The sequence below is a fragment of the Castor canadensis genome, chromosome 13, assembly GCF_047511655.1.
Source record: "Castor canadensis chromosome 13, mCasCan1.hap1v2, whole genome shotgun sequence".
Lineage (NCBI taxonomy): Eukaryota > Metazoa > Chordata > Mammalia > Rodentia > Castoridae > Castor > Castor canadensis.
The window spans coordinates 31616796-31642979 of NC_133398.1; the positions used below are offsets into that span (position 1 = coordinate 31616796).

The following is a 26184-nucleotide window of genomic DNA, read 5'->3' on the forward strand; positions in this document are numbered from 1 at the left end:
AAGTCTTCGTTCTCTTGTCAACAGTCTCAACCCTCTTCTCTTGAGATTTATTATGTAAAATCTAGAAGAAAGCTAGACATAAAACTGGGAAGCTATAGACTATACCTGCAGAAATCTTCAAATAGAGAAAGGTTTGAAGATTTTAGAGATAGTTCAGAAAGAAAGAAATATGGAAGCCATTGCAATGAATAAAGAAAACAGATGGAACAAATGAAAAAAAAAAACAGTTTAATGTTACCGTGTTATATCTCAATGCTATTTGAAAAGTGAAAATAATGATCTGCAATTTTAAGATTACTTTGTGACTGGATATTTTCATCTTAAGCTTACTACCATTTATTCTAGGTACTATATGAGTGTATGGAATCCTTTTTAATACAACATACTAAATATGTTCATTTATTGATAGTTTGTGATCTTCATTGTGCTTGATTATAAAAACAGCATGAATCTTCATTAAATAAGGTTGTAGACATAAATCATAACACTTGGACTAAGGATGTACTATCTTGGATATATCATAGAGTTTTTTTAACCCATAAATATCTGATTTCTTCTCAGAATATTTCCACAAAAGTGAATAAGATACATCTGATTAAAGTTTTGTCCTACAAATTTATACATATCTGTTACTCACTTTACTACATGATAAATAACCACAAAATCTGATGACATAAAATACAGAACTTATCTCTCACTTCCTAGGCTATTGTTCAATGGGATCAGTTGGACTTGACTCCAAGCTGAAGTTGGATCCAAATCTGTTTTATATGCCTCTTATGTTCATTGGGCCAGCAGAAATCCAAAGAATGTTCATTGAGTGAAAGGCAGGAGCTCAAGAAAGCCAGCCCAACTGTGCATGTACGTTTCAAGGTTTTGTTTGCATCACATCTACTAAAATCCATTAGTCAAAGCAATTGGTTGACCAAGCTCCATGTCGGGGACTGGAGTGATATATACTCTTAACATAAAGTTATTTTACTTCTTGAGGGGAATAAATAAAGAATTGAGACTAATAATTGATCACTAATAACAATGTATTGCTAAATTACATTTTTACTACATATTTTTGTACTATATATTGATAAAAACTGTCCTAATAAATTCATAGGATTTTTCTCATTATCATCATTATTTGTGATCTTATGAAAAATATGGCCAAATGTTACATTGGTTAGTCTCATCTCTTTAAACCATATCCCATATCCCTTGACTATGCAGATATATAAGAATTGCTAACATTGGCATAGTCAAAATGAAATGTTGCATAGTTTATAGACTTATTAGTCATTTGAAAAGTGGATGAGAAGAAAAAAAGAAAGAAAAGTTATAGGCAACCTCCTGTATCTGATATCTCACAAACCTATCAAGGCCTACAATGCTAATTGGAGATGGTGCCTAGTACCTATTCCTGGCCACTTCTGGAGAGAAGGCAATGTATTTTGGCACTGGGAAAAAAATGCCAGTTTAAAAAAAATCTGTAATAGCAAATTTAAACCCCATGATGGAGAGACTGATAAACAAGGAAAATCACAGCTTGATTTAAAAAGCAGCAGGGAGTTAGTAAAGACACTTACAGAGGAAGATTGAATAGCTGGTACAATAGAAAAGGAAGATTGCTTTTGCCAAAGACCATTTTCTAAACTCCACAGAAACATGACAGTACTGCCTACCAGATGGAAGGACTTCCAAGAAGAAACCATACCAAGCCTGAAGAAAGTTGCAAATCTCCCAGCTAGAAAATATGAATGCAGATAAAGGTAGCTGTATAAACAAATGGGTGGTGAGTATCTCCATTATCAGAGAAGCTCAGTCCTCAGCTTAATAGCATGAAACATCAGAACACTAGGGTCTTGCCTGGGAGCAGATCCGAGAAAAAAAACAGCCTACACAGCCCCCACTCCTCCACTGCTAGTAGTATTAGTAAATGTGACTTTCCAGTTTTTACTACTGTAAAAAAAGAAAAAAAAGGTGAGATTTAAGTTCTGCATTTGCCTTCAGCTATGAAATCTTGGACAATTCACTTATTGACTCTGCCTCAGGCATCAGCTACTCATAACTGGTTTAAAACTATATAATATGTTAACATGCCTACCCTCTTCTTAACTTAGAGAGAATGAGGGAAACAATCCGCAAAATTACATTATGTTCTTCAAAAGAGAGGTATCAACCCATTTCTGAATATAGTGATTATGATTATTTACATCCTACCTCATCCAAATCAGTCTCACTACAGCAGCATTTTTAATGGGTGAAAACGTTTCCCATTGAGTTCCTGGTAGAATTCCACGTGGTCATAAGCTATCTGGCTCAGTTTTCTCTCCATTGTAGATACTGCAATGATAGTGCTGTTGTGTGTATGAAGGGATGGATTGTGGAATTTTTAACCTAACAATAGCATCCTAAAAGAAAAAAAGTAGTGTTCCCAATTCAGGAAGAAGTCATTCTTGTTCAATAACAATATCTACATGACTGGCCCTCATTTCAAAGAGTGGTTCACCTTCCAGGAGACTCAAGGCATTTACGAGATTTTCTCCTCCCTACATCAATAGTTGCACCAGGAAACGGCGTAAAGGACCACTCTTTATCAAAAGGTATGAAACACATCCAAACTCATTTTTGAGTGAGCTAACTCATACTATGCAAATTCTTTGATAAAAATGGAAGTCTTGTTGATCAGAGTATTTAAAAAGGCTCCATTCTGCCTTTGAGAAAGTAAAGACTCCACTGAGAATGGAACTTTTTCCAGGTAGAACATTCCAGACACATCATTCAAAATCATCCAGATTTGCATATATGAAAATATTTCTTGATATTACGAGTATTTGATTGCTACACAAAGACTCTTTGAAAGATAATGAGTTATGCAATACTTACAATGACATTTAAAATTGCAGCCATGGTAGAAATCATTTCACATATGACATTTTGTGACCCAATAAAGGAACAGAAAATGATAATGATTTGTTTCTATTATGTGTAACATTAAACAGCAAGGAAACCATTCTCTAAGATCCCCTTAATTATTAAAACTTTTGGAGTATTTTACTTATATATTCTGATAAATAATAGCTTTCTGGTTCTGCTTATTCCTGTCAAATAATGATTCTGCTTTCCGCTAGCCCATTCATGCTGGAAGTGGAGATGAAAAGAAACGGACTTGGGAGAAGGAGTAGCAAATGTGGGTTTACATCCCAGTTCTTACCAAAGGACTCAGTCTCATCATCTGAGACTGAGTTTCATCATCTATAAAACAAGGGTAACAGACTGTGAAATTAGAAGTGTATGTACGCAAAGTATTTTGCATGCAGAAGTCACTCAAGATAAAAGCTCTAAAATAATGAACAATTTGTAATTCTTGAACATCTTCTGAAAGTCTTCCCTAAAATCTCTTTCCAACAATGTAAAGGCCATTTCTCATAAGTGAGATCCATGAAGGCAAAGAACTTTGAGAAAAGTTCCACATTCTTTTGGCTCCAGTTATAAAACTAATATTACAAACTGGGCAAGAAAAAGTCCTTTAAAAACTGTTGCACGTTGACGGGCAAAGTTTTATTTCATAAGTCACTTAGATAAATGTTGAATTGGAATAATAATCACAAAGGAGAAAGAAAGAGAGAGAGAGATGCCATGTTAGCCTTACAAAGTCCTACTTGAGTTCTCTGTGGTGGGATTTAGGGAAGGAATTAGGAAACCCAAACACTCAGCTAATAATCCTGGTGGATGTTGAAAAGATCAAGCACTTGTCAAAAGTGATAACATCCCCAAACAATAACTCCAAGAAGGACACCACAATGTTCTTTGTCATAGCAGAAAAGCAAACTACTATTGGCAATTCCTAATTTAGAGACAGGTAATAGCCCTAGCCTGAATTTGGTTTCCTAGGTGTAGGAGAACATATAGCATAAAAGAGAAGACATTTTTCCTTATGCTTCCCAGCATAAAGGCAACGCCTAGATTGGATTGGGCAAGATACACTAAATTTTTGCTTCTATGTATTCACCCAATTTCCTTGGTTTCTGATGTACTTTTTCTCCTATTTCCAGTCCCTCAGACCATCCAAATTTCCTTCAATGAGAACCTCCTCAGATCATGTTTTCAATGTTCCTGACATGAAGAATTCATTCAAAATAAAAGCTCAAAAATAACAATTTCATAATTCCTTCATATTTTCTGTAAGTCTTCCTTAAAGTCTCCCATATCCTCAAATTCCTGTACAATGTATAATGGACTCCTTTTCCTTCTCTCTCCCCCCAAAAACTTCTCAACAAGGTATCAATTCTACAATAAGTATGATAAAATAATTTATTCTAATGTATGATGGGCTGGTAGTCCCATGATCATGAAAGTTACTTGCATTTTAAATGAGGAAGATCATTGCCAAAATCAAGGCAGAATCACAAGGTATGAAGTCAATATAGCATTTTTTTAAATTGGGAAAATGAGGAAAGAACAATTAGGCTTTTAATACATGAGTCCTCAGGATCTCCTCCTTTAAGCTGATCTGATTTTCTTTCTAGATTCATTTCTTCCTAAAAGTCTGCTACCCTAGATTTTCTATGATTTCCACTTAGTTTTTGTCTGTTTGTATCCAGAAAAATTCCCATAAAAACAGGGTCTGTGGCATAGGGAGAAGAGGTTGATGTAGGAGAGGGCACAATTAGGGCAATGCTGGGGATGAGCACATTTTTCATCTGAATATTAATAAAAACCTATATAGTTACTAACATATAAAAGATTGCTCCATAATTGGGGACATGACATTTAATATCACTGCCATTTACAAATATATATATATATATATATATATATATATATATATATAGCCAGATATGAGTACAACAATCGCTCAGGGCATCGGAGGAATGAAAGAATGGCTTCCCAAACCATTATAAATACTTGCCAAGAAGCCTCCCATTTCCCTGGAAAGGTTTCAGGAGTCTACACACTGCTGTGTATATGCAGACAATTGTCAAGAGCTGTCACCACAACCACTGTACAAAAAAGGAAGCTCAATCCTTGAGAGGCTAAATGTCAGACCCTTAGGGAAACAGTACTGAGAAGAGAAGCCAAGTTCCTAATTCCCACGGCATCCTTCACTGGAGCCTTTCCTGGGCTACTTCCAGAATGTCGCAGCTCTTAGTCCAGCCATTGCTGGTATCAGAAAGCACAGATGTGCACAAAACCACATTTTAAATTGAGCATTTGGATTTGTTTTTGCTTGTGTGACTCTCTGACATGAGTTCTTAGATCAGTGGTTCTCATTTTTAATCAGATAATAAACAAAACTTCATCTTCTCTGGGTGAGCCAATTTTGAAATGTGACTGATTCTTGCTACCCAACAATGCAGCTGGTATGAACTTAGAATTTTGAAGCCACACTACTACTCACTGTACGGTGATTTTTGTGCTTACTGCAACTTTTCTCACATTTGGTTTCTTATTCTTTACAATGGGAGTAATCATGTTAGCTTAATAAAGTTGTTATGATTTGACAGCAATGTTATCTCTCACATGCATCTGATCTGCTGTTTTCCCCTCTTGCCTCTAATCTGTCTGCTATGAACAGAACAGCTAGAGAGGCCCTATTGTACCATGAGCCCCACATTATTCTGCTCACTCCCCTGCTCTCATGCCTCCCATCCCATTCAGAAGAGTGGTCAAAGTTCATCATTGGCTTACCTCTCTGACCTGACTGACCTGACATCACTCTTGCTCTGGATCCTCTGATTCCAGTCACTTTGGAACCCCTCACGATTCCTCAACTATTCCAGAAACAATCCTGCCTCAGGACCCTTGCACTTGCTATTTCCCTCACTTGGAAACTCTTGCCTTGTATATTTACATGAATCACACTTTGCTTTACCTCTTTATTTAAGTTATTACCTGAGAGGGTTTTCCCTAACTTTCCTATCTAAAATTACAACTTGCCTTCTTCCTAATATTTCCTGGTTCCTTTATTTTTCTCCTTAGCACCAACTAACATGTCCTACACACAATTAATTGTATATTTTATTGTCTGTCTCTCCCACTAGGACATAAGCTCAATGACAGAACTTTGTTGAGGTATTCACTATGTGGCTTAGTGGAAATTTCCTAAACAAAGTTTAGCCATCTCTTCTTCCCAGGATAGCCCGACAGCAGTGCCTGGTACATGTAGGAAGAGCTTAGTAATTCGTTGTTGACCCTACGACTGAACCCAAAGAGCTTTGAAAATTATGACCTTTGAAGCATGGGAAAGGAAGAAAAGAAAGAGAAAGAGAAAAGGGAAGGAAAGAAATAGGGAAAGGAGACAGAAAAATCATGTCAGTGACATGGAAAAGGAGAATTGAGCAGCAAAATACAGAAAGGAAATGAATGTATCATAATCAAAAAAGTCCAGGAAAGAAATAAGAGGAAACACAAAGGAAGAGCTGTTCTTCCCTGTTCACTCAGTATTCACAAGATTTAACTCTAGATTTATCATAAGCTGGAGCAGTACTATCCTCCGAAATTTGGGGAGCATCTTCCTCTTCTGTGAATAACTCCTTCAGTTATGAATGAGGTCACAAGGTCATGGTGAATTTGTGACAGTCCTAAAGCACATAGTGACTCCAGGATGCAATTCATGATCAGATCAAACTACTCTCCATCACCCTCTATTTTCTTAGGAACCTGACCTGAACATATGTGTAATGCCAAGTACCCAGATCACCACTCTGAGCCATGATCGAAACCAGAAGTGTCATACTCTTCCATACATAAGCGCTCAAACACAGACAAATACACCTCCTTACCACACAGATTAGATCCTTAATCTTCCAGCAACTTGTGGACCACAGATTCTACAGGATTCTTACTCAGATCTCAAGTAGTGGCATCCTTTGAAATAAGAGGAATTGCTGTTAGGCTTTCTCCTATTTGTGGGGTGTTTTCTCCCGCCACAGGGGGCCCTTTTCTCTCCTGAGTTAGCCTCTACTATGATTTTCATTTCACCCTCATGGGAGTCCTTTTTTCTCTAGCTCCTCAGTCTTACAAAAACTATTTTGTGCTGAGGAAAGCAGCATTCATTCAAGCATCTTGGGATTTTTGTTGTGGTTGTTATTTTAATTTAGCTAGAGCGACTTCATCTCAAGGATTTAAAGCATGACGCAAGCTTTAGCTCATGCACCAAAACAACTGTCCAGAGCTAAAACATAGCTGTATCTGCATAACAACTTAGCAGATGGGAACAGCAAGACAAGGTCAGGTTAAATAAATTGCCAAGGTCCTGGTTCTCTTGAAGTGGTATTGTATTCAGAATTGCTGAGCCCCAGTGCTTGCTTGCCCCATGTATATCTCTCCCACTCTCCTTGTAAATGATACTGTGACATAAAGTTAACCTATTGTATGTGTGGAAGCCACAAGCCTTCTCTTAACCCTTTCGTTTCCTTCTAATGCCAGATTATTCAAACCATGGCGGAAAAGATTGGATCATAAACCCGTTAATGACCTCACTGCATTGCCATACCAGTAAAATAAATTAGTAGAAACTACCACCCAGGGACTCTTGGTCTATCCTAAGAACTAGTGTGGGCTGTTTTTCAAACTCTAAAAGTATTCGCAAGCACTTTAATTTCTTCAACAAATAATTACTTTGAATACACCTTGTTTTAATTCTGAGAACCTAAAAACATAAGAATCCTTTAAAAATGCAATGGCCCACCTGCCATAGAGAAGAAAGATGCGGAAGATTAAATGTGTAAATAATTCCTGCTTTAATACCCTTAACTAGAAAAAGCTTGCAAACCGCACATCCACAGGAAGCTTCTTAAAGTCACAGACTCTTTCAACCTATCCCAAGGAACCACTGGATTCCAGGTCCCTCCAGCACCACTCCGAGTTCAGAATTGTCTGCCACTTAACCTTTTGCGCTCGCAGGTCTCGGAATTTTGCAAGGTATGAACTCTCAGCCTTTGAGGGGAGAGGACTTGTCAGGGGCGCGGGCTGTGCCACGGGGAATCTCTCCATCAGTGGGCGTTTAGCGCAGCCAAGCGACAGGCTGGCGCCAGGGCACAGCAACAGGGAGGCGCCGGCTGACGCGGGGAGAACTTTGGCGCTCGGAGCAGAACCACCCTTTGCTGGCCAGTCGCGTCTCGACTCCTAGGGAGCAAGCGGCGGTGGTAACTGGGAAGAAAGATAAGGAAGGAAAGAGGAAGCAGCGAGGGAAGAAGGAAAATGAAACTGGTGCTGGGGGAGCCCGCGAGAAGGTGGCCGACAGTGGAAGAAGGCAGATTTGACTGCTTCTTCTCCACACCCCAGGAGTGAACGCCCTCTCCTACGCGACCCCAGGAAATAAGTGTGTCTTGCCTGAATTGAAAAGGAAAAGAATATATCCAAGTGAGAACGTTGTTCCTCTGTCACCGCTGTCCCCTTGGAACTCCCGCTGCTTCTCAGCCCAGCCTCCTTTCGGGGCTGGACGCAGTGCCCAAGGCGCCCTGCAGATGGGGCGGGCAGGGAACAGGCGCCCAAGCCGCGGGTGACAGGCGGTGGCCTGCCCGCCTGCAGGGACCGTCGCTCAGGGACCGGGCGGGCAGAAGGTACAGGCGGAGGAACCTGTGCGTGGGATCTGAGACGGCCCAGGGAGCACTAGGTTCCAACTTGGATGGCCTGGAGACCTCTACAGCTCCAAAGACCGCTCCAGCTCCAGGGTCCGCTTCACCGCGTCTAGTGAAGCTGCACTCCGGACCTGGAGGCGGAGACCTTAGGCGACGGCTGCAGAGGGGCAAGCCGGGCGCAGAAGGGGGCGCGCTTTCTCCCTGCGGGTCTCAGTAATGAGGAGACTGAGTTTGTGGTGGCTGCTGAGCAGGGTCTGTCTGCTGCTGCCGCCGCCCTGCGCACTGGTGCTGGCCGGGGTACCCGGCTCCTCCTCGCACCCGCAACCCTGCCAGATCCTCAAGCGCATCGGGCACGCGGTAAGGGTGGGCGCCGTGCACTTGCAGCCCTGGACCACGGCCCCACGCGCAACCAGCCGCACTCCGGATGGCAGAAGGGCAGGTGTCCAGAGGGATGAGCCGGAGCCAGGGACTTGGCGGCCCCCAGTGCCCTCACAGGGCTCACGCTGGTTGGGGAGCGCTCTGCATGGCCGGGGTCTGCCTGGCGCCCGCAAGCCCGGCGACGGTGCGGGGACCGAGACTCTGTGGCCGCGGGACGCCCTCCTATTCGCCGTGGACAACCTGAACCGCGTGGAAGGGTTGCTGCCCTACAACCTCTCTTTGGAAGTGGTGATGGCCATCGAGGCAGGCCTGGGCGATCTCCCGCTTTTGTCCTTCTCCTCCCCTAGCTCTCCGTGGAGCAGTGACCCTTTCTCCTTTCTGCAGAGTGTGTGCCACACCGTGGTGGTGCAAGGGGTATCTGCACTTCTGGCCTTCCCCCAGAGCCAGGGCGAGATGATGGAGCTCGACTTGGTCAGCTCAGTCCTGCACATTCCAGTAATCAGCATCGTGCGCCACGAGTTTCCGCGGGAGAGTCAGGTGAGAGGAGTCAGTCGGGAGCGTGGAGTGGAGACGTGCGCTGCTGGGAGTCAGGATCACGGCGTGGGGGAGGGGGAAAGAAAGGGCTGGGTGACTTCTGGAGGGACTCGGGGCTTTAAAACTTGGATGTTGTTCAGAGACTGGAACGCAGGTAGAAGGACCTCAGTAGAAGTAGAATGAAGTATTTTAAGCACAAATGGGAATAAAATGAGAATTGGGGTGGGGGTAGTGGATGGAAGGAAGAAAGTGGGGAGAATCCGTGAAAAAAAAATGTGTTTTGACCAGCTTGGAGAAATCTAGTGGATGTGTGACAGAAGGAAAAGAAGAGGTTCTGGACCCCGGAGAGTGATCGAGGGTCTGGAGACTAAAGCAAGAATGGGTGTGGGGATCCCTGATGGCTGTGGTGTTAGAACTCCCATGAGGAACTCTGAGAGCCTGTGACAGAAAAGGCAGTATCCGACCTTTTTCATTTCTTGAGGAGGTGCGCTTGAGCCTTACGCAAGGTGTAAGGAAGAAAACATAGCCCTCTGAATTCCTTTGAGTAAGTAGAAAATCTCCAACTCGTACAGAAGCCTCCGTAAAGAAGAGTGATCAGTAGTCTTAGGTACTGGAAAGCAGTAGAAACAGTATCTGGTCACGTAAAATTGACAGTGAGAATCATTTGGGGATTGTTTCTTTGTCCCTACCTTCCTTCTATGTGATGTGGGTTCACACGCTGGTACGCAATTGCTGTATTCAGCCTATTACTGCTGTAATTATTTAAGAAAAATGAATAGGAATCTAATGATTTCGTTTCCTGTGGATTAAAAAAACTATATTTTCAATAAAAGAAGCAATTTGTGAACTTAACTGTGGACAAGTAACAATGACGAGATAAATATTCAAGGAGGATACATAGCATTTAGCTATAGAAGTTTTCTGCATTTTATGGATTACTTTTATCATTGTATCAAATTATATTCAGCCTTGCACAAATTATTTAGGAAGCAAATGGATAACTGGCACTGTACCCATTTTAAAGACTGAAAAACTAAGGAAAGTTCTGAGATTTGATGAACATTGGTCAGTATACTAGTTAGTAAAAGAATTCAAACCCTGGAGGATTTATGATTCTTCATCATCTTCACTCTACACCTTTAATTGACAAAATAGTTCTAACCTCTCTTCTTCTGCTTTCGAGATTGTGTGCTTGTGTATTATATATAAAGAAGAGATAAAAACTAAAATGAGTAAGGGCAATGCACAAATGAAAAGTTTGATAGGATCTGTGCATAAAATATCAAGGGAGTACTAAAAAACTCTTTTTCTAGAAAACCAAATCTTATATTTTTAATCTTAGGAAGGGAAAGTACAAACTACTTTCAGCAGCTGCCTGAAAGAGTCTTGTTTAATGATGCGCTGTAGAGATTTGATCTGCAGAGTGTAGGCTAATTAAATTTTATCTAAAATATTTCTGTCACCTGAATCCGAATGGCTGCAGGCAGCAGATGGGGAGGCATAGAAAACACAGGTGCACAATGCTGCCAGTGGCCAAAGTGTTATAAACATGAAATTGCATCCATAGGGTGCATCATTATTAATGTATATGCAGAATCAGACCTAATGAAATGCAAGAGTCAGCACTGCTCGCTTCTCATCACTGCTTCTTTATTACCTAATACTTCAGAAGTTGCCAATAGCAGTCACAGTCTCCAAACTCCTTTCCATTTGCAGATTGTTTGGCAAGAGGCTTAAATAGAAAAAATTTTCTCCCAAAATTAGTGTTCCTTAGTTAGAAGGGAAATTGTGTTCCATGATGAATGTGTGCAGTGTACAGCACATTACCAGAGGGGGGAACAAAAAAACCATGGAGCAGCATCTAATCTAGAATCAGTAAACTTCAAAGCTTTAAAGCCAGTGGGGGAATGACGTCCTCCAGGGACAACACTTACAAGCTGACTAAAAATAAATACTCTGCTCAGCCCATTTCCTTCTGTATTTCAATTCAGAGCCATATTTTAAATCACTGTTGTCACTGATACTTTCATGGTACACATTTTGGAAGGGAGTGATAATTATATTAATCAGACTTTGTTTGTTCAGGACATTTTCTTTCATCTCTCTTTGTATTTTAAATTCAAACGTACCTAACTTGCCTCACCTTATTTTTAGTATTACATTGAAAAGTCAATCTATAATATTTTATATTTAAGATGTCCTGCTCAATGTCAAATCACTGTAATATGTAATTTTAGGATATGACCACAATGTGCTTTCAGCAAAATTAATAACTGATATTTCTCCTTGCTTCTCCTGAAAAGTGGGCTTTTCTCTAACACACTGATAGGATTTTCTTAAACCTTCTAAATATAAAGTGATGTCAAAGTCATTTTACACATTAAATAAAATTGACTTAATTTAGCCACTATCCTTGGCATCTACTGCCCAGTGACCTACTTTGTTGATTGTATCAGTGCCTGGATGAATAAAGTATTCTGAAGAAAAGGACTTACATATACAACCAAGTAAAATAAAATTGTGTCCCTTATTCTAACAAATCGAGATTGCTTTTAGAGTAGAAGCAGCAACAGCTGTCTTCACTCACTTTCTTTTGGTCTGTTAATTTCTCTCATATGAAGGTTTTAATTAACAAATAATGGTTTTAGTAATATCCTTCCAGAGCTCTTGAATGGAAGGAGATACCGCTGAGATTATCAACCCCCTGAGAAATGCATAATAGTTTATTTCAACATACCGTTCATTCAAAACTGCTAGTCCTCATCTTGGGAGGAACTAACTTCCTTCAGGCAAGAAAATCCTCAAAGTAAGTTAGTTAGGGGGCACTGGTGCCTCACGCAGTAACCCTTGCTACTTGGGAGGCAGAGATCAGGAGTATCACTGTTCAAAACCTGCCCAGGGAAATAGTTTCTGAGAGCCTATCTCAAAAATTCCCAACATAAGAAAGGACTGGTGGAAGAATGGCTGCTTAGCAAGTATAAGGGGTGGGGGGGAGTAAGTTAGTTTACCCACATGGAATAGGTCAAAGCACATTTCCATCCTAAAAATTCTGACTTCACTAACACACACTCAAATCCCCAACTGAGGCTCACCCATTTTGTTTAAATAACCACTTCTTCGTTCAATAACCGCTTCTTCATTCTAAATTCCATTCATATGACCTTCAAATAGTGATGCAGCACTTGAGCTTAGTTCCAGATACATTTCAGTTACATTAAGTTCCATAAATTATACTTTCTTTGTGTTCCCTTCTCATGCTACTTTATATTCTAGGGGGTTGTATCGTTTCTTCAAAGTTAATTCCTGCTGAGGTAGTGACAGATACACCTTTTTACTAAAATATGTATGTCATGTTTAATTCCAGATTGATTCCATTAGGCAGAGTTAATGGAGTAATATAACTGGCTTAAATCCAAACCCATGTAATTCCACCACAGGTTTGCAGTCTCATAAGCTGTATGTACTAATTAATATATGATATTACTCCATGCAAATATAACTGCTTTAGATGGTCCGCTTTCTCTGGCAATACGGGAGCATGTACTAAAGCCTATTTAGTAGAATTTGGCAAGCACAGCACAACATTTGTATGAATAATGAAACCATTACAGACTTGGGTGCCTCACGCGGGTACCAGTAAAGGACATTTATTTTTTAAAGTATCTGTTCTCAACTATGTTGGTTTTCCTTAACTTGTTCTATGCAAAACACACTTCTCTGTCCTCAGTGGGGAAAGGATTTTTCTACAACTTGTGATGAACAGCTGATTGTTGCTGACTTGAAGATAAAAGATTTCAAATTAAATGTCAAGAAATGCAAATCTTGCAAACAATCCAAGATCTGTGTTCTTCAAGAGGAACCTGGAAAAGATCACTGCTAGGAAAAGTTTTGTATTTCTTGACATTTAATTTGAAATCTTTTAATTTGGTAATTTGTTTATATCATTTATTTAATTTCTAGATAAGGAGGACAGAAGAAACTAGAACATACCACTTATTGGTCACCCACTTTTCTTTGTGATTAGTGTCATTTGTTTTTGATCTTACTTGACCATTATGTCTTGGAGTTAATTTATGATTGAATTAGCTATATATACCAACTTCAGTGTCTAAATCCTTAGTGTTCTCTGGTGTTGGAGAAGACTCCATGGATTTTGTCAAATTAGATTTTATTTCACATATACTCCCAGTCAAGTTTTGACCACATTGGTTAAAAGAAGCACAGTGCAACTCAAACTGTATGAAATAATGATCAAAAGATTTCCAATCCACTTTTGTGTCTTTCTTATTAGCCATGTGATCTTGGGCAAGTGACTCTGAGTACCCACTCTTACTAGTCAAGAGAATATTCCTTACCAGTCTGAGTTGTTTTATAAGTGAAAAGTATTTTGAATAAATTTATAGTTTTAGTCAAATAACTAGTGGAAAAGTGCTGATCATGATCTGATAAGAATCAATAAGTCTTGTGATCAGGTGTGGTGGTACACATCTGTAATCCCAGCTGCTCAATAGGCTGAGACAGGAGGATAGTGAGTTCAAGGCCAGCCTGGGAACATAGTGAGACCTGCCTCAAAAAAAAAGGTCTTGATGCTTAACTCACTCTAAATTAGTGATTAATATGAGATGTGATTCATAGTATAACATGCCTCCATCTCCTACCTTCCTCCTACCTATTCCCTCATTTTCTTCTCTTGAAAAAAAGAAGAAGGAAAACTAGGTTCTTAAGTAAGTTGCACATTTGCCTGGGAAAAGAAGACAGGCTACAGTACTGTTTCTGCATCAATGGGAATTTTTACCTTTGTTATGTCTAACACAATTTCTAGAACCTTAGGTATTGTCATAGATACTGCAGCAAAATATACAAGGTTTTTGAGAAATCTTGGTCTTTCACATTGGTCAGAAGTTTTTTCTACAGGCAAATTTACCATTCAAGAGACTACGGGCAAAGCAGACTCTACCCTACCCACCTTTATTCCACCAACTATATCTTTATGCATACTACTTGGCAACACATATTTTTTCTTTTTTTATTATATTCATATGTGCACACAATGTTTGGGTCATTTCTCCCCCCTCCCCCCTGCTCCCTCCCTTACTCCCCCCCCCACTGCTCCCTCCCTTACCCCCCCAACCCCTCGCTACCAGGCAGAAACTATTTTGCCCTTATCTCTAGTTTTGTTGAAGAGAGAGTATAAGCAATAATAGGAAGGACAAAGGGTTTTTGCTAGTTGAGATAAGGATAACTATACAGGGAGTTGACTCGCATTGCTTTCCTGTAATGTGTTTTACCTTCTAAGTTAATTCTTATCGAACTAACCTTTTCTCTAGTTCCTGGTCCCTTTCTCCTATTGGCCTCAGTTGCTTTAAAGTATCTGCTTTAGTTTCTCTGCGTTGAGGGCAACAAATGCTATCTAGTTTTTTGGGTGTTTTACTTATCCTCATACCTTCCTTGTGTGTTCTCGCTTTATCATGTTGGCAACACATTTTTACAGCAAGTGTTTCTTGACAAAGAAGTCAGTGTGTTTGTTCAAGCTGGCACAAGTTCCTTGTCTCATAATGGGAAAATAACAATTTGCAACCCAGCTATTTTGAGTACCATTACCCTAGGCAACTATATGGGGCTCCTATAGCAAGATATTGATCATGTTAATAGCACTGCTGAATGTAGAGATGAAATATCCCCTTGTCTTTTCTCCTGCCTACTCTAGCTACTGCCATAGTAGAACACTAAAAATGTGATGCTGAACCTATAAATCTAGGCAAGAAAACAAATAACATCTTAGCATCTACCACAATGCTTTTTGAATGAATACATGAATAACAAACTAATGGAAATCTTAAAACTACTCAGTTGTCTTTCCCTGATAGTTCCTTCATGGCTGATAGAAGAGAGCAGTGGGGGGAAAATAAATCAAAAGTAAGACAATTCTCACCTAGTCCCTCAACTTATAGCCCCAACCAAATTTAACAGTTTTAAATATATGTAAGATTCATGCATTGTCAATAGATATTGTTAACTGTGTGTGATTTCCTGAATTGAGAAAGCAGGCTGATTCCTGACCTGGGCTGCTATTATGTCGGCAGTAGTAACCCTGACTGGGAAAGGCTGGTATTTCATTGGCCAGGGCTGGTCTAGTAATGGAGATGATCCTTCAAGGGCTCAAGTGATAAAAAACTAAGCACAATGACTCCTTTTTCAGTCAGGCTGAATTGTTACTTATAGATTTAGGAAAAATTTTAATCTTATGTATTTTTGTAGCAATTGTGCTTTTTCAGGTCTCATCACAAAGGTATTTGTACTATCATTGGAACAGCCTTGTAAGGTAGATAACAAAAGAAAGAGCTGTGTATTGTAGGAAGTGAGAAGTCATGTGGGGGTGGGGGGCAGGAAGACTAACAGCAGTCTCTGGATTTAGTATATTTGTTGGCCTACAACCAAAGACCAGACTGGATTCATCATTCCTTTTGTAATATCTTGAAAGAAATGATGAGGGAGAGAGGGAAAGGAAAAGAGAAAGAGAGGGAGAAAGCATGCTTTGGTTGCTAAGAGAATATTAAATGTGCAACAATGGGAATTTTAATTATTTGGATTAAAATATGGAATACTGTGCAGTCATTTAAATGAGGATGCATTTCTTGAACCAGAAAAGTAGAAGAATTACAAAAAAATATATGCAAAACATGACCTTATTTCTAAAAAAAAGGTGAAGAATGGGACTTTTTAAAAATGTCAATAGTGGCTATAACTAGATGGTAGAAGTCCACATTTTGCCCCTCTCCATGCTTATATTTTTATAAAAATACAAATATACTTCCTACACAATTTAAAAAGTAGGAAAAATAAAGATAACTTCCTACTTCCTTATCCATGCATTCAGTACTTAAATATGAAACATAGATTTCAGGAAAATAAATTGTAGAGTACATTTAAATTTATCAAAGTCCTTTCTCATGTATTTTATCATTTTATTCATCTTCACAGTTACTTTTTGATGTGTACAGGACAAATATTCTGATTTTTATAATGCAAATGAGGAAAATGAGACAACAACAGCATATAAATGGAAGAAATACAAAGTATGAGCTAAGAGACTATGCACAATCTGTATTTGAATCTTAGCTCTACAACTTCCTGACATCCTACCCTGGGAAACATGCCTGACCTCTCCATGCTTCAATTTCTTGAATCACGAAATGTGAATTTTCATGTTTATGGTAAGAACTACATTGTGTGTGCAACACACTAAGCAACAGTACGTAGAGCACAGCATGTATCAATCATGCTGATGACAATTGTTTTTGTTGGTATAGTAAGGTGAATAAGAAACCCATCAGGATATTAAGTCAAGGATTCTAGTGTGTTCTTGAGAGATCTTCTGTGTGCATTTTCAACATATAAATAGTATTCAAGCTTAGAACACACTTCTTTAGTAAACCAAACCTGAGAAAAATTAAGAAATCTGCTGTTCTGAAACTACTTAGAGTTTTAGGTGAATACATACACAATTAAAGTGTATCACAGAGTTGGTCAGCAATGAAATGAACATTGAGGTTCAGTTTTAGCTAGTAGCATCTTTGTAGACATTCAAGACGGTCGAATTTCTGGAGTAGTTACATCAATGGTTGAGAATGATGTTGTGGTCTGTTAGATAATGTTGGTGAAGAACTCACAAGTCTCCTTACCTACTACCCTAACTTCTCATAGGTTGCTCTGAGGAATGAAACTCAAGAGACAATAGAAGGGAAATGACAGTCTCATTTTATTAGCTAATGTATTAATGTTGAGTGTCCTGGTACATAGCTCTTATGTACCAGGTAGAATATATAACTTAGACTTCAGGTTGTATGGCATTTCCTAATTCTAAATTGGTACTGTGGATTCCATCTGACCTATAAAAGAAGGAAATGACTGAGAGATGAAGGACAAGATGAATGGACCCAGTCCATTTTTCTGGGGTAGGCAAACTAATGGTCTCTCAAAGATTGCCACACCTGAATCTCAGAACAAATGAGCATATTACCTTTGAAGATGGAATTATGTTAAGAATTATGAGATGAAGAAATTATCCTGGAGTCTCCAGCTGGACTCAATGAAATCACAAGAGTCTTTAGAAAAATGGGGCAGGAAGAACCAAGTGCAGTTATTCATGCTTATAATCCTGGCTATTTCGGAAGCAAAGATAAAGAGGATCACAGTCTGAGGCTAGCCTGGGCAAAAAGTTTGCAAGACCATCTCAACCAATAAAAGTTGGGCATAGTGCAGCATGCCTGTCACCTCAACTACATGGGAAACATAAATATGAGGGTCATGACCTGGGCTAGCACAGGCATAAACAAGAGACTATCTCAAAGCAAAAAGGGCTGGGAGATGTGGCTCAAGGGGTAGAGCGTCTACCTACTAAACACAAGTCCCTAAGTTCAAACCCCAGTACTGCCAGTCCTCCAAAAAAGATGCAAAAAGAGTCAGAGATTATAATGATGTAGTGAAGGAAACAGAGATTGGAGTGATATACTTCAAAAATGGAGTAAGGGGCCATAAGTGTACATTTTGTATGTACACTCCAAAAATAGAGTACACACAGCTACTACAAACTGAAAAAGCAAAGAAACGGATTCTCTCCTCACAAGCTCCAAAAAATTACAGCCTTGTCCACACTTTGATTTTAAACCATTGAAACAATTCCAGATTATGACAGCCAGTCATAAGTAATAAAAGAATAAAGTTGTGTTGTTTTAAATCACTAAGTTTCTGGTAATTTGTTATTATGACAATAGGAAACTAGCATGCTTTCCCACACATTCATGTGTAGACAAGAAATGAAAAAGAGATAGGAGACCTACCTTAGCCTGGTAAAGCAGGTTCTATTTGAACTTATAATTTTTGCAGCTGGAGGAAAAGTTTGAGAGAGGTCAAACTCAGGGTCCCATCCTCTAAGATATAGTGATTCTACATACTAGTAACCATGACTCAATTTATGTTTCAGGATTTTTACTAGAAAGACAGAGTCTGATGAAACATGGATTGAAGATCCAGACATTTCTTCTTTTTCCTAAAGACTTTATCTGTATTAATATAATTGGCTAGCTTACATTAGCCCAATGTTTAAGGTATAGTAAATAGCACTGTTACATTCTGAGTCATATAGAAAAGGGACATCCATAAAGCCAACTTGTTTTGTTTTATTGGTTGCTGACTGTATAAAAACTATTTGATGCACATAACTTTGAGGGACCTTGCAAATGCAGTCACTTATTTGATTATATGTACTGTTATCCATGCGCGTCCACAGATAACCCTGAGTAACATTTTTATGTACTTAATTCTCTGAATTAAAAGAAGAGCTGTTGTTACTCTAAGTAATCATTGGCATGAAAGAACAGGAGAAAGAAGTAAAGGAAAGTCAATTTAAAGAATAGATCTCTGAAAATTCAGATTTAGCCTGGTTGTTGAAGCTTGGGCATTTTGAGTTAATAGTATTTCTATGTTAAAGATGGAATTTGCCTGTGGAGTTGTAGTCTGTCTTTGTATTTTCATGACTCTAGTAGTGGTAGAATGTATAATTCCAAGTGTTCCTTTTAGTAACACTCTGAGGAATGACTTAGAAATAGGTTGCCACTGCTCTCCTCTCATGTAGTGGGAGTCATTAGCAGAACTTAGTACTAGTGTGGTAGTAGCACTTTGATGGCTGTCAGCCTGCATGCAATCTATTGGTATTTTTTAGCAAAAGTTTTAACTAGAAGCCAAACAAAGGTTGGGTCAATATACTCAGATTAAAAATAATATTTGCTTCCATAAACAAAGTTAAATGCTCAATATGTCTTTATCGAATAGAATCACAACCTGGTTCACTTGTCGAATGTTATTTGTTCTATTCCAGTCACAGGGTCTACAATGGGGATTGCATTAAGCAATTTGCTTCTATTTATTGTGATGTAATAGGACCAGGAGTGTGTGTGTGTGTGTGTGTGTGTGTGTGTGTGTGTGTGTGTGTGTATAGAAGCTATCGTGTTGGTGCAATAGAAGTTTAGTCTCCCCATGCATTGGGTTGCACCCATAAAAAAATGCTTTAATGTGTACCTAAAAAGAAATGATAAATTCATACCTGAATGAATCCAATCTGCCTTCACCTGGTCACAGGCACGGGGAGCCATCTAGTGGTCTCTGAAATACAGCTATAAGTAAAAGCATCCTAAGGATTCATGGTAATAAGACAGGAAAGGATTCCAAGCAACTATTTGTTACTTTCCTGGTCTTTTGCCTATGAAGAGTTTAGGTTAACCCATCACAGAGAAGACTTTTTTCTGCCTCTGCTAAGAAGAACATGCAACAACCTCTGCTGCTCTGCCAGCATATTTGTAATTGTGAAGTAAGATATCTCAAAGTGTGTGTCTGAACCATTGAAAGAAAAATATGCAAGACTACTCTTATTAACTTTGGAAACATATACTGGATACTTTTTTTTAGTAACTGTATTGTCAATCACTTTGGCTCCTAATGCAGCCATTTTATTAGATTAAGCGAATAATTTATTTTTTTCCTTTCTGCTGTAAAAACAATGTTCCTTGTGGATAATTCTGAAAGTTAATAAAATACCAGAAATTAAATTTGAAGTATCCACAAATCCACCAAAGATCTAGACATATGAGTGTATTGTAAATTTGGGGGTCATACAATTTTAAGAATTTTCTTTTTAAGTTATTAATTCACTGTAAACATCTTCACATGTCATTAATATTTTTCCATTACTTTAATGGCTCCATACTTCATGATTTGCTTACCTCATCCTGTTGTTTAAAATCAGGTTTTCTCCAAGGATGCCCACTATCTCCACTCCTGTTCAACATAGTACTGGAATTCTTAGCCAGAGCAATTAGGCAAGAAGAAGGAATAAAAGGAATACAAATAGGTAAAGAAACTGTCAAAATATCCCTATTTGCAGATGACATGATCCTATACCTTAAAGACCCAAAAAACTCTACTCAGAAGCTCCTAGACACCATCAATAGCTACAGCAAGGTAGCAGGATATAAAATCAACATAGAAAAATCATTAGCATTTCTATACAGTAACAATGAGCAAACTGAAAAAGAATGTATGAAAACAATTCCATTTACAATAGCCTCAAACAAAATCAAATATCTAGGTGTAAACCTAACAAAAGATGTGAAAGACCTCTACAAGGAAAACTATACACTTCTGAAGAAAGAGATTGAGGAAGACTATAGAAAGTGGACAGATCTCCCATGCTTATGGATTGGTAGAATCAACATAGTAAAAATGTCTATACTCCCAAAAGTAATCTACATGTTTAATGCAATTCCCATCAAAATTCCAATGACATTCATTAAAAAGATCGAAAAATCTACCGTGAAATTTATATGGAAACACAAGAGGCCACGAATAGCCAAGGCAATACTCAGTCAAAAGAACAATGCTGGAGATATTACGATACCTGACTTCAAACTATATTACAAAGCAATAATGATAAAAACAGCATGGTACTGGCACAAAAACAGACATGAAGACCAGTGGAACAGAATAGAGGACCCAGATATGAAGCCACACAACTATAACCAACTTGTCTTTGACAAAGGACCTAAAAATATACGATGGAGAAATAGCAGCCTCTTCAACAAAACCTGCTGGGAAAACTGGTTAGCAGTCTGCAAAAAACTGAAACTAGATCCATGTATATCACCCTATACCAATATTAACTCAAAATGGATCAATGATCTTAATATCAGACCACAAACTCTAAAGTTGATACAGGAAAGAGTAGGAAATACTCTGGAGTTAGTAGGTATAGGCAAGAACTTTCTCAACGAAACCCCAGCAGCACATCAACTAAGAGATAGCATAGATAAATGGAACCTCATAAAACTAAAAAGCTTCTGCTCATCAAAAGAAGTGGTCTCTAAACTGAAGAGAACACCCACAGAGTGGGAGAAAATATTTGCCAGCTACACATCAGACAAAGGACTGATAACCAGAATATATAGGTAACTTAAAAAACTAAATTCTCCCAAAACTAATAAAGAAATGGGCAAGTGAACTAAACAGAACTTTCTCAAAAGAAGAAATTCAGATGGCCAAAAAACACATGAAAAAATGCTCACCATTTCTAGCAATAAAGGAAATGCAAATTAAAACAACACTAACATTCCATCTCACCCCTGTTAGAATAGCCATCATCAGCAACACCACCACCAACAGGTGTTGGTGAGGATGGGGGGAAAAAGGAACCCTCTTACACTGCTGGTGGGAATGTAAACTAGTACAACCACTCTGGAAAAAAATTTGGAGGCTACTTAAAAAGCTAAACGCTGATCTACCATTTGATCCAGCAATACCACTCTTGGGGATATACCCAAAAGACTGTGACACAGGTTACTCCAGAGGCACCTGCACACCCATGTTTATTGCGGCACTATTCATAATAGCCAAGCTATGGAAACAGCCAAGATGCCTCACCACTGATGAATGGATTAAGAAAATGTGGTATCTATACACAATGGAATTTTATGCAGCCATGAATAAGAACGAAATGTTATCATTCGCTGGTAAATGGATGGAATTGGAGAACATCATTCTGAGTGAGGTTAGCCTGGCCCAAAAGACCAAAAATCGTATGTTCTCTCTCGTATGTGGACATTAGATCAAGGGCAAACACAAGAGGATTGGACTTGGAGCACATGATAAAAGCGAGAGCACACAAGGGAGGGGTGAGGATAGGTAAAACACTTGAAAAATTAGCTAGCATTTGTTGCCCTTAACGCAGAGAAACTAAAGCAGATACCTTAAAAGCAACTGAGGCCAATAGGAAAAGGGGACCAGGAACTAGAGAAAAGGTTAGATCAAAAAGGATTAACCTAGAAGGCAACACACATGTACAGGAAATTAATGTGAGTCAACTCCCTGTATAGCTATCCTTATCTCAACCAGGAACACTTGTTCCTTCCTATTATTGCTTATACTCTCTCTTCAACAAAATTAGAGATAAGGGCAAAATAGTTTCTGCTGGGTATTGAGGGGGTGGGGGTAAGAGGGAGGGGGTGGAGTGGGTGGTAAGGGAGAGGGTGGGGGCAGGGGGGAGAAATGACCCAAGCCTTGTATGCACATATGAATAATAAAACAATTTTTAAAAAATCAGGTTTTCTCATTAAAAAATGTGGAACACTGTAACTAATAGGACTTTGCCAAATTGGTCTTTCTTAACATTCCTGTCATTGCTTATTTTGTGGGACATCCTCTTGGTTTCCATGGCACCATCATGGTTTTGCTCATTTTCTCTAGCTTTTTCATTATCTTTTGCCAATTATGACTTTGTCTTGACCCTTGAAAATAATGGCCCTAGTGCTATTCTGACGAATACAATAGCCTATATTCAAATATGGATGCTTATACTGAAATAACCAAAATTTCATAAGTTTAAGTCTGTAGCTCAAGTGAAGAATCCACATTTCAAATATTCATTGGTTGCACATGGGTGGTGTCCACTGTACTGGACAAAACAGACAACAGCAGTTCCATTTTCATAGAAAGTTACGTGGACAGTGCTGCCAAAGGATGTGCAGTTGTAAGGAAGAGAAACCCCTCAAAAGCTTAGAAACAGTGGGTATTATGGTTTGAATATGAACTTTTCCCCCACAGATTACAGATATGTTAAAGCCTAGGTTCCCACTATTTTGGGAGGTTCTGGAAACATTAGGAGGCCGGACCTAACTAAAGGAAATAGGTCACTGAGGGTGTGTCCTTAAGTCCTATATCTTGTGCCCAGCCCATCTGTCTGTATCTCTGCTTCCTATCTTCCATGAGCTGAAAAGCTGCCTTCTCCACATTTCATGGGTTACCGTGATATTCTGCCCAAATGCATGGGACCAATCAGCCATGCACTAAACTCCCTGAAACTGTGAAGAAAATAAATTTTTCCTCCCTTAAGTTGTTCTGCCAGGTATTTCATCACAGCAATGATAACATTGACTAACACATGGGTTTTGTGCCAAAATTATACAAGAAAATAATAAGGAACAGGCATGTATAAGGTGAGCTGGGCTGTACTACTGGAAGTGATATGAATCTTTCTTTTTCTCTTCCTTTGTGTCTCCCTTCCCTGGCTTTCTCTTGGCTTCTCACTTTACATGTACTCTAGCCTCCACTCTGGATAGCAGTTTCTACTCCTGCCTTTCCGTAACATCTACATGAATGTGATTATCATCACAGAACACTTTGAACTCTATTTGACCTGATAATTCTACTGACTAATTCAAACTGACTACATTTCTTATATCTGATAGTTAAAATTCTCTAGACATCTATGGACTCAACCCACATAGACTGGTCCCCCTTCATCCCAAGCATATGTTCTCCCTTTGTCCAATAAGCAATGACCAGATTCCTGGATTAAGTGTTTGATATAAGCCTTAGAATCTAGCACCAAATCAAACAGCAAAGGCCCTGCTCTCTCAAAGAGCATTCTAGCAGGGAGACAGACAGTAAGACATGCAAGTAAATAAATATGAAACATGGTACTACTAGGTAGAGATAAGTACATTGGAGAAAAATAAAGCAAAGTAAAGGATTAGAGAATGACTCTACTTGGTCAAGTAAGGCCTGCCAAGGAGTGATATTTGAACAGAGAGTGAACCATGCAGTTTCTGAGACAAGCACAGTATAAGTCAAGAGAGCAAAAAGTGCAAAGACTCTGAGATAGGGATGAATACAGCAATATTGAATAAATGGGCTAAACCTATTAGTATTTATGACATGATTTGTTGGTAGACATAATTTCAAAGAAGGTGTAAACAATGAGGCATAAACCTAGTTTGGTGCACCCATATAGGCATTTCCCATGGTTTCAACTCCTAAGTTTATCTCTTTGCATGTAGCATTACCAGGAATCCTTAACTAGAGTTTTTCAGTTATCTCTCCAGTTCTCACTTTAAATTCAAAATATTTAAAGATATCCTAAAAAGGTGTTCCCTCTCATCTATTCTTAAACTTTTCATAACATATAAAATATTCCTATTCTTCCTTCTTATTTTCATACCGTGTCTTCTCACTGACATTCTTGAATATACTGTAAACTCTAGTTTCTTTCCACCAAACCACGCTGCACCCTGCTGTTAAGACAAATTTTCCTAAAGCAACTTTGATTAATTTGTTTAAGATTTATCAAGCATAGCTGGCAGAGTGATTCAAGCAGTAGAGTGCTTGCGTAGCAAGTGTGAGATCCTAGTTCAAACCCCAGTCCTACCACCACAAAAAAAAAAAGAAGAAAGAAGATTTATTAAGTATAATGCACTAGTCTTCATGCTACCACCTGTCCAAAACCATTTTACTAGGCAATGGTCTCTTTTTCCATGCTTCAACATGCCAGTGCAATGAGAGACACACCTTGATAATAAGCTACAACAGTATTTTGCAAAGTTGCAGTGAGGAACACTGCCCTTAATAATATATCATATTAGAAAAAGACAGACTGTGCTAACAAGTGGTGTTTGGAAAACTGGATATTCACATATAGAAGATTGAAACTACATTCCTCTCTCCTACACTACGAAAATCAACTCAAAATGGATCAGAAACCTTAATGTAAGACCTGATACTTTGAAACCATTAAAGAAAAACATATGTAAAACACTTCAAGAACTAAGCATAGGGAATGACTTTCTGGGAAAGAGATAACTCAAGAAATAATAACAAGAATTGACAATGGGATTGCACTGAATTAAAAAACTTCTGCACCGCAAAAGGAACAATCAGCAAAGTGAAAAAACAGCCTACAGTATGGGAGAAAAACCTTTCCCAACTTTTACCCAATGAGCAGTTAATATCTAGAATATATAAGCAACTCAAAAATTAAAACAAAAGAACAAATAATCTAATCAATAAATGAGCAGATAAACTGAACAATTTTCAAATGAAGAAATATAAGCCGGAAATAAATACATGAAAAAATTTTTAACATTTTTATCCATCATAGAAAGGTAAATGAAAACTGATTCCATCTAACCCCAATCAGAATGGCTATCATCAAAAAAACAAACAACAACAAATGCTGGTGGGAATGTGATGGGGAAAAGAAATCCTTATACAGTGTTGATGGGAATGTAAATTAGTGCACTCACTGTGGAAACCAGCATGGAGGTTCATCAAAAAACTAAAAACACAACTACCATATGATCCAGATATATCCAAAGATATCAAAGGTAACATACAATAGAGATATCTACATACTCGTTTTTATTGTTGCATTATTCACAACAGCCAGGTTATGGAATCGATCTAGGTGCCCTTCAGTGATGAATGGATAAAGAAAATGTGGTATATGTACACAGTGGAGTTTTTTTCAACCATAATGAAGAATGACATTGTGTTATTTACAGGAAAATGAATGGAGCTGGTGATCATAATGTTCAGTGAAATAAACCAGTTTCAAAAAGACAACTGTTACATGTTTTCTCACATATGTGGAATCCAGGAGGTGGGAGGATGTGAAATCAAGAGGGGGACTATTAGGAATGTGAAAGGAGAAAGGGGGTTGGGAGATAACAAAGAGTGACAGCAGGAAGTGAATATTATCAAAGGATATTATATTCATGTATGGAAATATCATAATGAAAATCCTTACTTCATACAGTTTTTGTCTTGTTTTGTTTTGTACTGGATATTGAATTCAGGGCCTCACACTTGCTAG

General features: G+C 38.6%; 1 protein-coding gene and 1 long non-coding RNA gene across 4 annotated transcripts in view; one reads left to right on the forward strand and one right to left on the reverse strand.

The window, feature by feature from the left end:
* LOC141415634 (uncharacterized) overlaps positions 1-6928 on the reverse strand; it is a 252886-nt gene extending 245958 nt beyond the window's left edge. For all 3 annotated transcript variants that reach the window (XR_012440624.1, XR_012440626.1, XR_012440625.1), the window contains exon 1: positions 6777-6928. This is a non-coding gene — a long non-coding RNA (uncharacterized lncRNA). The remainder of the gene's footprint in view (positions 1-6776) is intronic.
* Positions 6929-7827: 899 nt separating this feature from the next.
* The window catches only part of Grin3a (glutamate ionotropic receptor NMDA type subunit 3A), a 166438-nt gene continuing 148081 nt past the window's right edge, over positions 7828-26184 (forward strand). Inside the window, exon 1 of the mRNA XM_020179227.2 lies at positions 7828-9491. Within this exon, the coding sequence (XP_020034816.2) occupies positions 8793-9491 (699 nt within the window). The 5' untranslated portion in view covers positions 7828-8792. The remainder of the gene's footprint in view (positions 9492-26184) is intronic.